Below are 18,160 nucleotides of genomic sequence, written 5' to 3' on the forward strand. Positions count from 1 at the left end.
ACCCCGGATATCTAATATAAAGGTCATAATGGACTTTTGGCCAAAAACACCCCTTTTTGCTGAAACTCAAAAAATCGTTTTTTGTAAATATCTCAGCATCCAGTAATTCAATTTTAATGAACTTTTTTTTATTTTGTAGCCCTCATTTAGCTCTACAATTTAAAAAACATTTCATCAAAATTGGACCACTGGATGCCGAGATATTTACAAAAAACGATTTTTTGAGCCCTGAAAAATGGGCCAATCTGCCGAAAGTGTGACTTATGACCTGTTTTGGAGATATCCGGGGTCCTTCCTCAACTACCTCATAGTCACTCTCAATCAGTCTATGATATGTTCTAGTACTACGTCGAACATAACGTCCTGTATCTGTATTTAAATATATAGGTTGCTCTTCAGGTAGAGGTGCAGTTTATCTACAGACAAGCCTTTCATCAATATAATCATGGGATTCTATAACTATTCGATTAAAGGTATCTCCACCGATAATAATTGGACGTCCAGTTATAGAATTAGCTATATAAGGGTAAGACATGTCTTTTTTCTGTATGTGTCTACATACCTAATAGTTTTCTTCAATTTATAATAACCAAGTGACATGATCATCAGTCCTTATCAAGGCAAATATGGCATAGTAGCCTTTATCTTTATTAAATTTATTTAACGAACTTACAAAAATAAAATAAAATTTTCAAAGTACAAAAAAGAAAAATAAAATTAACTAAAAACAAAACTATATAGTCTCCAAAATAGTAATAAAGCTATAAAATTAATTCGAAAAGGAAAAAATCGCATAACACTAAAACTATCCTGATCCCCCGCCTAGATATATTCCAACCTAAGAAGAAGCAACTATGCAAACAAACCAACGAACAATGCGCCCACTATTAAAATCGACACACCACCCTGCTAAAGCTGTTAGTAAGTTGCACCGTTAGACGACCCATAAAACCCGAATAGTGATTAAACTAAGGCAAACCATATTTCATCGAGTTTTTCAAATAATCAATGTCGGAATCACGTGCGGCGTCGGAAAGGGTCGGAGGAGGTAAAGTTGAGAAAGGTAAGTACGTGGACTTTGGCAAATTAGAGGGCCAAGAAAGTTTAAGTTTTTGAGTAATATTCATTACGTCTTCCCATTTAGATTTATCATAGGAGCGCGGTAGCCAAATTCGTTTTCTGATCTTTTGAATAAAGTGATTGTGGATGGTAGAGATAACCTTCATCGCAGAGTTACGCGGAACGGAAAGTTCTTCAAAAAATTCGACAAAGGATTTTGGAAGGCAGCCACGGACAAGACTATATGAAGCCCAATTTGAAGAAGAAAAGGACCAACAAGGAAGAGATTTAAATTTGTTAATAATAAGAGAGGGATCTTTATGAATAAGATCACCAGTTTTTTGGAGTTTGATGATAAAGTGTTTTTGGTAGGAGAGGAGAATCTGTTCCATAGCGATTCGTCTGCATTTGCACATAAACAAGTGCATGAAATCTTCCTTGAAGTTGAGGCATGAACGACATGATAAGATGTCAATATACAAGTCCGGGCGAATTCTTTTAAGATGTTCCAAAGTAGGTAGATCTTCCAAAAAGAGTTTGAATTTGAAGGTGTGATGAGAGGAAGCATGAGCACGAGTAAAGGAGGCATCATGCTGAGGCTCAGAGTTTAACGAGAACCAGGTAAGATCCCAATCAATCACGAAATCTGAAATGGAAGATAAAGTAATGGCAAAATTAAAACACGATAAATGCGTTAATCTATGTGTCCACAGCATCTGCGAATATTGCTTGAAAAGGCGTCGAGGATTGGATTCGCATAAAATATAATCATATTTTAAAAAGAAATCATGAGAAGATACATGATCCAGATCAGAAAGAAGAATTGCTGAAGGAGAAGTATGCGCAGAATTGGCCAGAGAGTCTGCGTAGTCATTATAGAAATTACCAGAGTGACCTTTCACTTTAACAGCCGTGACGGATAGAGATTTGGATGAAATAAGATGTTCAATAATAGCCCAGAGTTCGTAATTGGTGGTCTTGTAATAGAGCCTACTATTGGAATAAGAAAAGGTAGCACATAGACGAAGACCATCTATGGCAGCTTGAGAGTCAGTATGGATTGTGACTGTTGAAGAAGGAGGGTGACTGTCAAAGCAGCATGTATGGCGGCAATTTCAGCTCGTGTAGAAGAAGGCCAATTATGAATAACTCCATGAGCGTGAGCAGCGATAGATTGGAAAAAACCAGCGCCATCGAGGACTTGAACCCAAGACCAACCCATTGAAACGTCAGGAGTGCCAAGGTTAATTAAGGAACTATCAGTATAAAAACAATAATGGTTGTCAGGAGGAGTCGCTAACGGAGAAGCAGCAAAAGCAAGAGGGGCAGTCAAACCCAAAGAGGAAGGAAGAGAAGGTGAAGGGAGAGTAACCACATCTTCTTGTGAGAAATTAGGCTGAATGTCCAGACGATCATAGTATGTTTTTACAGTCTCGTCAAGGTCCGCCCAAGTAAAAGGAGAAGTAATAACGGTGGTGTCATGTCTAATACGCTCCTGCGTTGTTGGAAGAATTAAAGATCTAAGAGGAGAAAGTTTTGGGATGATACATAAAGGAGTAACATTAGTTGGGTTGCTTTTAGTATGGGTAACCGGTACATGTTTAGAACAACCAGGACAAGGAGTGAGCGTGATAACATCATTAGGTCGAGTCACACAATCAGAGGTCCAATGAACAATCTTGCAAAAATATTGTTGTTTGCTGGAGCCATTTTCGTCCAAAGTCACGATCCATTTCATGGATTTTCTAGAGGAACCAAAGACTGGAATCAAGTCAATGTTTGAAGAGATAGCATCAGAAGAGAATTGATCCAAAAGCAGAGAATTAGAATTTGGAACAGTGACGCATTGGTGAATGTTGTTGAACCATTTATGCGGGAGGACTCGATGACCTTTCCTACTTGATAGATTGGATAAATAAACATTCCAAGTGATCATGTGGGTTCCTTGAGGCGTGATAAATTGAGATAGGTAATAAAGTTGCAAACTTCTAAGACGTCAGAAGTAAGATATAAAAATTTTTGGAGTCATAACGTCAAATAAAGGCGTATGATCATCAGATACAGTGAGATCAGGCAAGGTTGAAAGTCGTGAACGTGACAACTTGAAAGGAGTGGTGGTCAGGAGAGCGATAGTGCAAGCGATATAATCCTGTTTAAAAGCAAAAAGTTTAGACCATATAGTCCAATCTTTAACTAACAATGGGGAAATAGGAATCAAAAAAGAAAATTGAATTAAACGTAATCTATATAAAAACAAATTTTTCATAAAAGAAGAAGAAGAATTAGCTAACAAAAATAAATTAGTTAAATGTGTTTGTGATTGGTGAAAAAATAAATTAATTAATCCCAGGCCTTGAGACAAAAACAAAATGGAGTCAGGAAGTATGCGTGAAAAGTTGGCTTTATGTTTAACCAAGGAACGGATACTGCTGGTTGCCGAGGCACATTCAGATTCGGAGAGGTGAGTGACTTGCATACGATATTCCAATTTTGGAAGAAGGACCGTATTGTGTAGGTAAACAACTTGTTTAGCAGATAATTTGGCAGGGCGAACGATAGCTGCAAAGGAGTTGCATTCACGAGCAACTTGTTTCTTGACAAAATCGCGAGAACCAGCGACATTGAACCAAACGCCCAGAAAGCGGAAAGAGCTATTCATGGAAATAGGCACAATAAAAATGGAAGGAACTTTGTTCAGTCCAGATAATTGCAAGTCAAACACGACTGGAGAAGACGAAGGAGCTGAAGTGGGAGGCAACGAATTAGTAATTAAAACATATTTGTTGTGATTAGCGGAAGTATTATTAATCTGATAAAATTCTTCTGTAATAGAGAGCATCGATTCCATTCCAGGTTTGGATGATGAAATTAAAGTGGAATCATCCATAAAGACCAAGTTGTTGATTCGTAATCCATCTGAACTTGTCTCAGCCAAGGGATTAGATAAAGAAGGAGCATGAAGTATATATGGATCCATCGTTTCATTCTTAAGAACAGTCAATAAAGGGTCTATATATATAACCCAGAGTAAAGGAGAGATAACTTCGCCTTGATCTATACTAATGCGAACACGGTAAAAAGGAGTAATTCCATGAGCAGTAAAAACGCGATTAGAGCGTTTCATGAAAAGAGACAAAATAAACTTGGTAGTAGAAGCAGGAAGTTTAATGCGTTCCAAAGCGAAATGCAACATCTGGAGATCAACCGAGTTGAAAGCCTTTAAAATATCTTGTGAAAGGATCCAAAGCGGCGATTTGTTGACATGAGCATCATGGATAATAGATTCAAGGACGACAATAGGGTCGCGACAAGGACCACCAGGAAGACCAGCGAAGTTTCCTCCTTTGAGAACATCATTTGAAGCCAAAGTGGAAGCAAGACGATTATAAAAGAGTTTGACCAAAGATTTTCTAATTACTTCAAGTAAAGTAATAGGTCTTGTATTTTTGAGTTGACATTTCCATTCGTGAGGTTTAGGGATAGGGAAAACCATAGCTTGGCGTCATAAATCAGGAATATCTGCAGTGCGAAGGCATGATTGGACTAGGATTAGAACCAAAGCTGAAGTGTTGGCACCCAGATGCTTAAGCATCTCATATGTGATCATAGAAGGACCAGGAGCTTTATCATTCGGCATTGAGGAGACCGTAGATAACCATTCTTCAAGGGTAGGAGGATCTAACAAGGAATCGTAGATAGAAAAATCCACATCATCCATAGGGCGATAAGCAGAAAACCATCTTTCTGGGAAAGCAGAAATATTATCAGGAGGAGATGATTTAATGGGTACAGAAGTCTGGAAGTGTTTGATAACAGCGTCATTGATATCGTGTGGGTCCGTCAATAGTTTTGGTTGTGTAGGGTGGTCAATAAAGACACGATCCAAAGTAATACGACGTCTTGTTCGTGAAAGGGCAGAGTTAATAAATGTAGAAATGTCAGTTTCAAAATTATTATCCCTATCATCCAATTTAGCACGAATGGAAGAATCTTGAAAATCCTTTTCTTTGAGGAGAAGGAGGCCGTGAAGGGCACTAGAGATAGCTTTTAAAGATTCTAGTAAAAATTTAAAATCGTCTTGCCTACATGCGGATAAAGAAGTAGGTAAAATAGGGGGAGAAGGAATAACCTTCTTATAAAAATGAAGAATTTTTTGAAGTCGAATGAAATGAGTGGACCAAGTACGTTCATATCTATTATAATACGTGGAAGGATATTTTCGCAATAAGCGTATCGAATGCAAAAGACGGCTGAAAAAATGATAATGTTGAGATAAAGCTTCCAAATCCTTGGGTACCGTAGGCGTATGTTGATTACCAACCGTGACAGATGGAAGAGAGGCATTAGCAGCTTTCACGATACGAGATTGTAAATATTCGCATTGTTGATTGATGTGCCATGTTGAGAAGGTTGAAGGAGGAACGTCGCATAAGGAATCAACATGAGTAGAAAAGGAATCCCATTGTTGAGCAGAGACTGAATCAAATTTAAAAATGCGGCGAGTCCGACGTTGAAGTTGTTTAGCACGAGCAACCTTGATAGACGCAACCAGGAGTGAATCATCAAAATACGTGATGACAGGATTATGGTCAAAAGAGCAGGTGTCTTGGGCGTCAAATATATAGGAAGTAAGAGCAAAGCTTTTAAGCATTGGGCAAGACCAAACATAGTCTATACGAGTAACTTGGTCATCACGGTGAAAGATGCCTAAGGAGTCAGAAGCGTTAACAGGAAGAGTTTCTTTATAACCATGAGATAAAAGGTGATGAAGCAAACGATAAGCTCGTTGAGAAGCAACAGAAGGGCGATTAAAGTAAATAGGGTAATAAGTGTCTAGGTGCATGTTAAAATCACCACAAATAGCGTGATAAAAATTTTGTTGTTTGGTTTGCACCAATAATTGTAATAAAAGATCAATGGTTTCTGATCGTAATTTAGAATCAGAGACAGGGGAATATAGATAGCAAAAATGCGCAATTTAACGTTGCCTTTAAAATAAAGGTCAACAGATAAAATACGCGAAGAATGTGAAACAAAATCTTGTACATGTGAAGCAAGGGATTTTTCAATGAAAAGGGAGACGCCACCAGTAGATTTAACTTGTTTGGTATTATCTAAATCAGATGAAAAGACAGTATAATTAGGGAGGCGTTTAGATAGAAAGTGAATTTGTTTAAGGGATAAATGGGTATCTACGATACCACCAAAAGAAATATGTTTAAGATTGAAGAAATTTGAAATTTGTTCAATTTTAACTTGGCTATTATGACGAAGGCCATTGACATTAAAAGATGAAATATTAAAAGAATTGGGGATAGGGGAAGAATTTAAAGTAGTAAACAAAGATTCATGTTCTGAAAATTTATAAGTATCTACAGGGTTGGGTGGGTTTCGAACAAAAATATCATTATTAAAATTGTTTAACATTAGAACACAATGATGATAAAGAATGGGAAAAAGAGTTCGGAAGTCAGTTATTGAGAAGGAGCTGAACCATCAGCTCGAGCGGAGGGAGAACCACCAAGAGAAGCAATAAAACCTTGAATGGATCCTGTGAGCGATTGTAAAGTATCTTTAATCGCTTTTTGATCTTTGATAACTGAGTCCAATTCGTCTTGCGGGGAAGGGTTAAAGTTGGATGCAGGAACAGAGTGCGAAGCTTTGGTAGGTGTAGATTGAGAGGAAGAGGATTTCTTAGGGCCAGACGACAAGGGAGCATTAGGATGCGGGATTAATGTGCCAGTAGTTTCAGGAGGGTCTTCTTCCATTTGATCAGGTTCGGAATTAACTACTGGTGTGGAGGGAGGATTGATGCCTAAATGGGCTTCTATAGCAGAAAGCCGTTGGTTGTTTAGCTCAAGGAACAAGATGCGGGATTCAACACGTGCAACATCGTGTTGTAGAGTCTTCAAAACATTGAGAATTTTGAGAGCAGTTTCAAGGGCATTAGAAGAATTTGGATCCGGGAGTGGAGCGCAGGCATTGGACGAAAACGAAACAGATCTATCTTTGCCTTTTTGATTGTTGGAGGGCGTGCGACCATGAGCAGAAGAAGAGGAACCTGCTGAACCAGAGGAGGAAGGGTTGTTATAATTATTATTATAATTATTATTATTGTTGTTATTATTAGAACCATTGGAGCTGGAATTAGGACGTTAAGCAGAGGCAGAATGATCCCAAGATTTAGATCGAGATCGAGACTGAGAATTATTACGCGGGGTTTTTTGTTGAGTAGGTCTTTGGCCAATGTTGAAACGTTCTTTAAGGGCAGCAACAGGATCACGTGTACGTAAGCGACCACGACGTTGATTGAGCGGGCAAGAGGTAGGAGCACAACCGAGTTTACCACATCTGTGGCAAAGAGCTTTCGAATCATTGGATGTATCCCATCTAAGAGTACGACCTTGAAAACCAATAGTTTGCTCCATGGCGGCATCCATTGTTGCTTGTGAGTTGAAAGTAACATAAGCCCATGGTTTGGGTTTATATGAGTTTAAGGAAAGAGGGATGTTAATGGCTTTAGCTCCATGTTCTTTGACCAACGGAGCTAGATGGATATCTTTAGTATTAGCAGGGAGACCGGAGAGAACTGCAACGAATTCGTGACGAGCAGCCTTTTGGTCCACCGAGTAATGACAGGGAGTTACACACAAACAAGTGGAAAAACAGTAGACTGCCCATTGGATTGTAAAGCGGGTGATAACATCGGCATGATCATAGACGATGCGGGCTTGTTGCATTTTGGCACCTTTTCATGAATAGAGATGGAGGGAAAGCAAATTGCCAAATTTTTTGAAGTAGGATTGAAGTTGAGGTTTCGTGATGAAGAACGGTATATCGGTGACTTGGATGGCATGGAGATCTTTATCAGATCGGAGTTGTTTGGGGTCGTACAAGTGAAATTGTAGGTCCAGAAATTCAGAGTGTATACTACCAACACACAAGTCACGAGCTTCTGCAGTGTGGAAATGAATGATGAGACGTTTAGCATCCCCCAAACCAGTCATACGAGCCCGACCAGTATATGATTCGTAAGTTTCTAAAAATAAATTGTTAACGGCCTCTATGATTGCCTTATTAGTTTTAAGTGTCTCAAGAGTTTGGGGAGCGGAGTTGGGCGCAGCCGCAGCCAGAAAATCTTGATGATTAATGGTAATGGTGGGGGAGGGATCGACAGCCTGATCGGGTGATGTACCATCATTTACGTCCATATTAGGGGACGCGTTAGGGGATGAGTTATTTTCTTTGTTTCGAGGTGCATGAATTGACGCGTTAGCTCCAAAGGACGCGTCTTGGCCAGGCGCAGTAGGCGCAGCAGAATTATTCGGGTAGAAGCTTGAGTATTTTCTTGGGCGGTGCTGCGGAAATTATTTTGTTGAGGAATAGCGGTCGAAGTTGAACCAACTAAACCACCGTCAGCCAGCGCGTCGGCAACGAAATCTTCATAGTCTTCATCCATGGAGTCTTTTGTAATAATACGGGACTGTTTTTGAGAAGTGTTATCACTATCAGAACCAGAGTTATCGGAGAGTTGTTTTTTATTATTTTTCTTTTCTTGACGAGCAGCCTTATTACTATTGGGATTATAGCTGCCGCCATCTCTTCTAGCAAGGTTTCTAGACATGTTACATCAGGAAATTATATAGTGCGAAAAGTTGCGCAAGTTTACACATCATAATATTTTGTAAGCTTCCAGACCCGCCGCAAGTTTGCGTAAGCGTAATATTTTGTAACTTTTTAAAATATTTCGAAATATTACGATATGCAAAGCTTCGTAATTTTACGATTTGTAATATTCCGTAATTTTGCGGTTCGCAATATTTCGTAATTTTACATAATATTTCGTAAGTTTTCAGACCTGCTGCAAGTTTGCGTAAGCGTAATATTTTGTAACTTTTTAAAATATTTCGAAATATTACTGTATGCAAGGCTTCGTAATTTTACGATTCGTAATATTCCGTAATTTTACTGCGTAATACTTCGCAACTTTTTAAAATATTTCGAAATTCTATGATGCGCAATGTTCCATAATTTGATGATTCGTAATATTCTGTGATTTTACACAACTTAATATTTCGTAATATTTCAAAATATTTCGATAAATAATACTTCATTTTCTGTACTATAAGTTTATATAATGTATGTTTTATTAGATATAATCATAAAAAATTACAAGTATTTATTAATATATACAGAATACATAAAAGTAAAAAAAAGAAAGAGTAGAGTAACAATATTATTAGACGTAAAAAGAAGAGAAACAGCTATAGTAACGTTAGTATTAGATATAAAGATAAAAGAAATATTGTTATTATTGTTAGTATTAAGGTAAAAAGAGTTAAAGAAACAGTAAAAGGAGTAAAAGAAACATGGATATTATCGTTAGTATTAAAGTACAAGTAAAAAGAAATAAAGGAAACGTAGATAGTATTGTTAGTATTACGACATAAAGTAACAAAGAGGTAAAAAAAAAACGCGTTAATATTAAAATAATTAGTATTAATAAATAAATATTTCTATACCTGCAAAGTAATTGAACAAAAGAATAAAGAAATAAAGAGAAAGGAAAAAATAAACATGTTGTTAGTATTGTTAGTATTGTTAGTATTAAAGTACAAGTAAAAAGGAATAAAGGAAACATGGATATTATTGTTAGTATTACGATACAAAATAACAAAGAGGTAAAAAAAAATGAAAATAATTAGTATTAATAAACAAATATTTCTATACCTGCAAAGCAATAAATTATGAAATATATGTAAATATATTGTATATAATTAAAGAAATAATAGAAAGAAGAGACAAAAAAATTAAAAATATTGAACAAAAGAATAAAGAAATAAGAAATAAAAATAAATAAGACAAAAACGCGTGCATGATTAAATGATTAAATGATTAAATCACATGCAAGGATCAGCCTAATTTGATTGGCCAGAAAATACGATATCGTAAAATTACGGAAATCCGCATTTTAAAAAATCACAGAAATTGTATATACACAATTACTAAATATTATTCCCTCGTGATAAATTAAAAATTATCAACACAAATTCAACACAAATTTAACAAATTTAACGAAATTTGGCCAAAATTAACAAATTTTTACCAGAATTATCAACACAAATTGAACACAAATTGAACACAAATTTCAGCCACGATTTATTTATGTCACACCCGTGTTGTTAAGAATTAATAACCATTTTATTTATTAAAACTATATTAATTATGGTAAAAAAAATGCTATTACGTGTGATATATATAAAAAATAATATTTATTTCCTATGCAATCCATAATTCTCTAATAAACTATTTACATACCGACCTTCCTCCTCCGTGTTATAAGAGTCAATAGAAAGTATATCATCGTCAGCTATGCCATCATTGGTCGCACCATCGTTGGCCGCATCATTGTTAGCCGCACTATCGTTAGGCCTACCATCGTTAGTCACACCATCATCAGCCGCACCTGCTCTATCGTCAGCTGCTCTATCACCACCATCATCTACATCATTACCATCATGAGAATCATCATCCGAATGTGTAAATTTATCCCTATTTTCCAACTTTTGCTAAAAATCAATAAATAAATAAATAAACTGTAATTCAAATAATTCACATTTTGCAAATTGTAAATTAAAAACTTACTAAGTTGTTGATTATCTTCGACTTCATTATACTTTCGCTCATTTGAATGTTTTGATTATTAGGATTTAAGTACGTTTCACATATGCTAATCGCATATGCTATTTGTGTTTTTGAGGGATTTTTATTTTCTTTTCGCAACTTATCAATTATCAGTGACATATATGTCATAGGTTGCCCATCTTTAACCTTTTTAAATAGGTTGTTGTAACATCTTTTCACCTCCGCCTTACTCTTCCATTCCTGAATCTTTGACGGACTAGCCTGAGTGTTAATAGATGGTAATTTATGCCCAGTCGCTTCGAAAACAGAATACATAACGTCTTTAACTCTAGACGTGAACGTCCCTCGTATGCTTCTATGTTGTTGTACTAACTATTAAAAAAAAATGTTAGTATGAAATTTAATAAAATTCATAATTGCTTTAACTTACAGTCGGGGCAATTTTTTTTTCGAAAAAAATAATCCATTGATTTTTTTTGAACTGGCGCATAAATTCTGGATTTTCGTCTTTTAAATATTTTTCGGTAGCGAGTTTGTACTCGTCTTGCGAAGGATAAACAAAATTTTCAAATAAAATTTTTGACACCTTCTTAACGAGCTCCTAATTAAACGAGGTTAGCATTTCAGGTTTACATTAAATAATATTCATCTTTATTACCTTTACATACTCGGATCTATTGTATTATTATTATTTTTGTTATTATCGTTGAGCTTTTTTTCTATGCTCGAGAGACGGGTTTCGAGATTTTTTTGTCCGGTGATAAGAACTTCAAGCTTAGAAATTATCTGCGAAGGTTTCTTAATAGTTTTTTTATTGTTTTTTTATTAACTTTAACAATAAAATATAATTTAACTATATATTATATAATTTCTTTTATAAAGAATATGATACATATCATGTCATATATACCATCAACGCTATCATCGGATATTCTCACTCGCTTCTCAGCTTCGCTACCCTCAGTACTACGTTTTGAAAATCTTTCATTATCATCAATTCTTCGTTTCGCCACGCTTTGTAGCCATTATGATAATAAATTTGAAACGAAAATATGAGAAAAAGGAGGAAATATATGAGAAAAAGGTGAACTAGAAAATTCGAAAAGGATGAGGAAAAAGGGGGAAATACATGAATCAGAAATTCAGAAAAAGGAGGCAAGCTGTCATAAGGTAATTTCCGCCATTCTATACTAAAAAAGAAAAAAACTTGCAAAATATTGCGAAAAATGGATGAACTAATGCGAAATATTACGAAAAATAAATGTACTAATGCAAAAATTTTGCATCGTGATATTACGAAAAAATATTGTAACACTTTCATAAGAGAACTTTAAAAAAAAAACTCTCATAAAAGCACATAGTACAATCGAAATATTAATCAAATCCAATTTATAAAAAAATAACATGTTACACATGTTGGGGCTTTTATGCATGGAAAAAAAAAGTTGCAGCCAGTGAACTCATTTGGCTGATCAGATTGATAGTGATCTTGAGCGCTTATAACCTGATTATCGCATAAATTTGTGGCTGATCATCTGTCCATTATTGTAAAAGTGATTTGCTGTGTTAAGCCAATAAATTTGCGGCTGATTATCAGATGATTAGCCGATTGAATAAGCCATCCGAATTCTTACAGCCCGTTACAGCAAATTCAAAATATGCGAAACACTCAGCACTTTTGCTGTCAGATTCACTTGGCAGGTTGCCGGCAAATTGAAATAGTAAATAAAATAATAAACAATATTTATATGGTATCATAGACTTGTTACATTTATTTTTAGATTTGCCAACCCACGAACTCGGCAAGTTCCCGACAGCAAAATTGCTGAGTGTTTCGCATATTTTAAATTTTGCTATAATGCGTAAAATTGCGAATGATTCTGCGATATTAGCCACCAGATTCTTACAGCCAGTTCCATTCATTAATGCGTAAATTTGCGTAGTCGTGTCTATTCAAATAACTCAATCAATTGTAATCCATTCAATTAATTCATTAAATTTTTACAATGAATTTGCAATATAATTTTATTAGCACACATAATCTCATATAAATTAAATAGTGAATTGATACTTTTCATCAAATTTGACACGTTAATTTAGTAACATAAGTTTCAAATGCCCCCTTTGTATGCGAATATTCAGTCAACGCTTTGCATATACTCAACACGCCCAAAAATACTTAAAAAATGTAGAAGTAGAAGTAGAAGATGATGATGATAATAATGATAGTGAAAAATATAGCAGTGAAATGGATACAAGAAGTAATCTAAGTAGTGAATATGAAAATGATAAAGTTGAGGTAATTATGTTATTCCAGATTATTCTTTTTAAAGAAAAAGCTCAATAATTATGTTATTCCAGATTATTCTTTTTAAAGAAAAAGCTCAAAATATACTAACTCATTTTGGTTTATAATTTTAGGTGGATGATGATAATAATGTACAAAATATGTCATTTGACAGTATTGGAAGTGCAATATCAGAGATGAGCCTTGAAGATAGTAACTTTGAAAATATATTAGATTCATCTGAAGAGCCTGAAATTTTTGAAGAACCCAAAAATCTCAATACCAAAACTTGCACAGAATTTCCTAATGATGCTTATAAAGATCTAATGTTATTAGTAACGAAATATAAAATAAACAATAAAGGTGGTAATGAAATAATACGTTTTTTTAATAAACATTCAAATCTTACAGAATCACTATTACCAAAAAATATTGAACAGGGACGAGCATTTATGAATAATATGCAGTTTTCTAATTTAGAATTTAGTAAAGTTCTTATAACAAAACATAAGGATAAAGATTATTTTCTTTATTATCAAAACTTAATACAGTGCATCAAAAATATCTTAACTGTTCCTGACATAACACAAAATTTTGCGCTATCTTACGAAAACTATGAGGTAAATAGTAAATATTAGTTAATTCAATAATTTAAATAATATTTATTTTCATTTATTTATATTATTTTATAGTATAATAGAGAAAGTATTTACAGTGAACAAAACATTGGAAAATGGTGGAAAACTACGCAAGAATCCTTACCTACTGGTTCCAAATTATTATCAATTATTTTATATTCTGATGCAACAACTACAGATACATTAGGAAAAAGTCAATTGCATCCAATATATATTTCATTAGGCAATATCCCAATATGGCGTCGTAATAAACAGGATGCAAAGCAACTTTTGGGATATTTACCAATTTTAGAAGCTGCAAATAAAGATCTGGTTCGTGATACCTTTCATAAATCTTTACGTCATTTACTTAGAACCAATTATTTTATTAAAAGATGGTATAGACCTTTTTATAAATAATGAAAATACCTGGTTTTATCCTAGAGTTTCAACTATTATTGCAGATTGGCCAGAAGCCGCAAGTTTTTGTTTAGTTTATAAATCCTCCAATTCAAGCCTTCCATGTCACTTCTGTTTAATTAAAAGGGACAATCTTGCAAATATAAACTTATCGGTTAATGATGTAATACTAAGAACTCATGATGAAATGCGTAAATATTTTGAAAATGATACACAAAAATCTGTTTGCATAGAATCTGTACCTAATTTTTTTTGGGATTTGCCGTAAGTATGCAAAAGTAGAAATAATTATAATAACATATATATATATTAATTATAAATATTTATATTATCAAGGAATATAAATATCTACTTGGCTACTGTTCCTGACAGAATGCATCATTTAGATTTGAGTTTATTTTGTTATCAAATTATCTTCACGTGCGATATCTTAAAATTGCAACATGTTAATGGTAATAAATTAGTTGAAGAAGTAGATCGCCATCTAGCAGCAATTCCACGTTTTCCTGCCATTAAAATTTTTTCCAATGGACTGCAGTCAATTGCAAGATTAACTGCTAATGAATATTGAAGTTTGATGAAAGTCATGATATTTGTTATTGATAATTTATATGATGAAAATAATAACGAAGTAGATAATTTTGTAAATAATGATGATCTTGTGAAATTGTACGAATATTGGAATGAAATGTATATTTTAAGTAGATATGAAGAATTTAGTGAAAGTGACTTGGAGAAATTTAATGTATGTATTAAAATTTTAGTAAAATCGAAAATTTAAATTAAATAAATTAAATTAACATTTAAATTTTAGGATGCAATACATAGATGGGCGCGGATGTTTGTCAAGGCTTTTAAATTTGTTTCTTCTTCCAATTTGAAGTTGCCTAAATTGCATTCATGGGTTTATCACATTATTGACTCAATACGATTTTATGGCGCAATAAATGGCTATATCACAGAAACTTACGAAAGTCTTCACAAATATTTCGTTAAAATACCCTACCGAATTAGCAATAAAAAAGATGTCAAACCTCAGCTTTTACGAACTGTAAGTATTTGGAAATTTATTTATTGTATATATTTATTATATAACTTAAGATGGAAATTAAATTAATAGATAAAACGTCAAGCAATATCTATTAGAATGTCTCAACATTCAGTGAATCCGGCAAAAACACCTCGCACTTGTAAATTTTCTGCAAGACTCTTAGATTTCTCTTTACAAGATGCAAATACATTTTTTAATGAAAAAAAAGATTCCGTAGACAATAAAATGCAGACCGGTTTTGCTAGATTTATAAGTTGTCTGGATTCATATCTAGATTTACTTGATGGGTTCACAATTATTGGTGAAACCTGAATAAATATATACGGATCGGTAACACTGGAAAATGGTGCCATAATGCGTGCCACAAACAGGTATCATAATAAAGTATGGTTTAGCGACATAGCTATTTCAATGGATTCTGAAGAATCAAATGATTATATATCAGACAAAGGACTTTGTTATGGACAGGTATTTTTCCAATTTATGTAATAATTTATTATAAAGTATTAATAAATATTTATTATTTATAGGCCTTATTGTTAGCAGAAGTATTAACAGACCCACCGCTAAATCTCGCATTAATTCAATGGTACGATTTTAAATCTAAAAGGAACCCATATTTATATGGATGTCCTCACTTAAAATTGATAGAATTATATAACTTTGTAACTATAGAGTCTATACATGGTGTCGTTCACATAGTACCCCGATTTGATAAACAAAATGAATATTTCGTAAATAAATATATTTTTTAGTCACTTGATATAGGAGTTTTGATTTATTTTAATAAAATTATATCCTTAAAGAATTTATGGTCACGTTTCCCATATCATAAATAAAATGCAGATTTATTTATTTAATTATTAACAACACGGGTGTGACATAAATAAATCGTGACTGAAATTTGTGTTCAATTTGTGTTCAATTTGTGTTGATAATTCTGGTAAAAAATTATTAATTTTGGCCAAATTTCGTTAAATTTGTTAAATTTGTGTTGAGTTTGTGTTGAATTTGTGTTGCGTAATTTTTTATTTATCACAAGGGGATGATATTTAGTAATTGCATGTACGACGTACAAGATTTTTTTTTATGATTTTTTTAAGAAATGTACGCAAAATATTTAATCAGAATATAATTGTTTTATTTTTAAATATGATATATTGATGATTTTTTTTAAAAAAAAAAATTGATTTTTTTAAAATTCAATAGAATGTGCTAATAATAAATTGGTTTATTTTTAAATATAATATATTGATATTTATATTTAAATAACCAAAACATGTACATGATTTTTAATTATTTTTAATTGAAATCAAACTAAGATTTTTTTTTAAAAAAAATTAAAATAAATTAAGTGATTTATATTTATATTTAGAATCATGATATTTATATTTAGATAATCCATATCCGCATGAGATTTAATTAATATGTTTAATGATGAAAAGTCTAATAAATTAAATTTTAATTGAAACGAGAAATAAAATTAAACCAAAGAGGTATTATTCAAATTTTATTTAAAGTGACATTTTACGACTTTCTTTCAAATTTTTACTCATCCCAAAATCAAATTATAAAAATCAAATCTAATCTAATAATGCCTCACCACACACGTCGTCGTTCCCACTATAACGTCCATTGGAACTGGGCTATGATGGACGAACTTGTTGACATACGCCGAGACAGAAACCGCGCCTACCACAATATTAATGGTAGAAGCCGCCAAGATTTTTGGGACTCTGTTGCCAATAGGTTCATATGACTAATATCTATAATTTCTTTAAGAAAGAATTTAAATTCAAATTAACCAATCCATTTAATTGAATCAGAATAAATAGAATATTTCGAACGAGGGTTTCCGGGCAACAGTGCAGCCAAAAGTGGAGGAACCTCGTCAGGGATTACCATGTAAGTAAATAAATAAAATTACATTCATATAAATTAAATGTATTTACCGAATATTCAAACTGATTTTGATATTTAGAACTATGTCCTTTATCGTAATGGTAACCCTGGGCGGCAGCTGTGGACGCGTACCGGTGCAAGATATTATCGTGAATTTAGAACGAGATTTTGGGAGAGGCCGGGTAATTATACTATAATAAAATTTATAATTAATATTTACGTTCATGTTTTAAATTTGATAAATTTGATCAATTTTAGTCACGCGTGATGATCGTAGGGCAAGGAGAAACTTACCTACATATCGTATAAGAAGATAATTATTTTTATTTTTTTATTATTTATTAAGTGAGTAGCTAGGCCCAGTCCGTACCAAATATCGGCTGGAAACTCACTTTTTTTTGGGCTGTGACTGATACTGACGTCCACGCCGTACAGCCTGGGTACTATTTTATAAAATAGTAGCGAACAAGTATCAAATGTGTATTTTTTTTATTAAGTTATAATAAAAATTAGAATTTACTTTAATTTTTAACATAAAAATTGTAAATAATAAAAAATTCGTAAATAAAAATAAATTTGCTTTCCCAAACTTAAAAAAAAAGGTGTTTATATAAAAGAAAAGGTGTTTATATTATTTTTGATTATTCAATAGTATCACATGCCCCTTGTATACGTTCTACTGCATATGCAGTTTACAATCTCGTAAATTTTCAAAATATTTCAACCGTAATATTACGCAGGTTTACAGTTTCGTAAATTTTCGAAATATTTTAACCGTAATATTACGCAGGTTTACAGTTTCGTAAATTTTCGAAATATTTCAACCGTAATATTACGCAGGTTTACAGTTTCGTAAATTTTTGAAATATTTTAACCGTAATATTACGCAGGTTTACAGTTTCGTAAATTTTCAAAATATTTCAACTGTAATATTACGCAGGTTTACAGTTTCGTAAATTTTCAAAATATTTTAACCGGAATATTACGCAGGTTTACAGTTTCGTAAATTTTTGAAATATTTTAACCGTAATATTACGCAGGTTTACAGTTTCGTAAATTTTCGAAATATTTTAACCGTAATATTACGCAGGTTTACAGTTTCGTAAATTTCGAAATATTTCAACCGTAATATTACGCAGGTTTACAGTTTCGTAAATTTTCGAAATATTTTAACCGTAA

The 18,160-nt window shown here is 33.2% G+C and overlaps 2 protein-coding genes across 2 annotated transcripts; one reads left to right on the top strand and one right to left on the bottom strand.

The window, feature by feature from the left end:
- Positions 1-10,331: 10,331 nt before the first annotated feature.
- Positions 10,332-11,019, bottom strand: OCT59_007609 (uncharacterized protein; the record flags this gene model as incomplete). The annotated part of the gene is made up of 2 exons (XM_066149863.1): positions 10,332-10,628; positions 10,705-11,019. The coding sequence occupies 2 exons, from the start codon at positions 11,017-11,019 to the stop codon at positions 10,332-10,334; spliced, it is 612 nt and encodes a 203-aa protein (XP_065998798.1).
- Positions 11,020-15,433: 4,414 nt separating this feature from the next.
- Positions 15,434-15,834, top strand: OCT59_007610 (uncharacterized protein; the record flags this gene model as incomplete). Its single annotated transcript, XM_066149878.1, has 2 exons — positions 15,434-15,547; positions 15,610-15,834. 2 exons carry the CDS (start codon positions 15,434-15,436, stop codon positions 15,832-15,834), a joined length of 339 nt encoding a protein of 112 aa, XP_065998799.1.
- Positions 15,835-18,160: the final 2,326 nt, after the last annotated feature.

This window comes from Rhizophagus irregularis, chromosome 15, assembly GCF_026210795.1.
Source record: "Rhizophagus irregularis chromosome 15, complete sequence".
Taxonomy (NCBI): Eukaryota; Fungi; Glomeromycota; class Glomeromycetes; order Glomerales; family Glomeraceae; genus Rhizophagus; species Rhizophagus irregularis.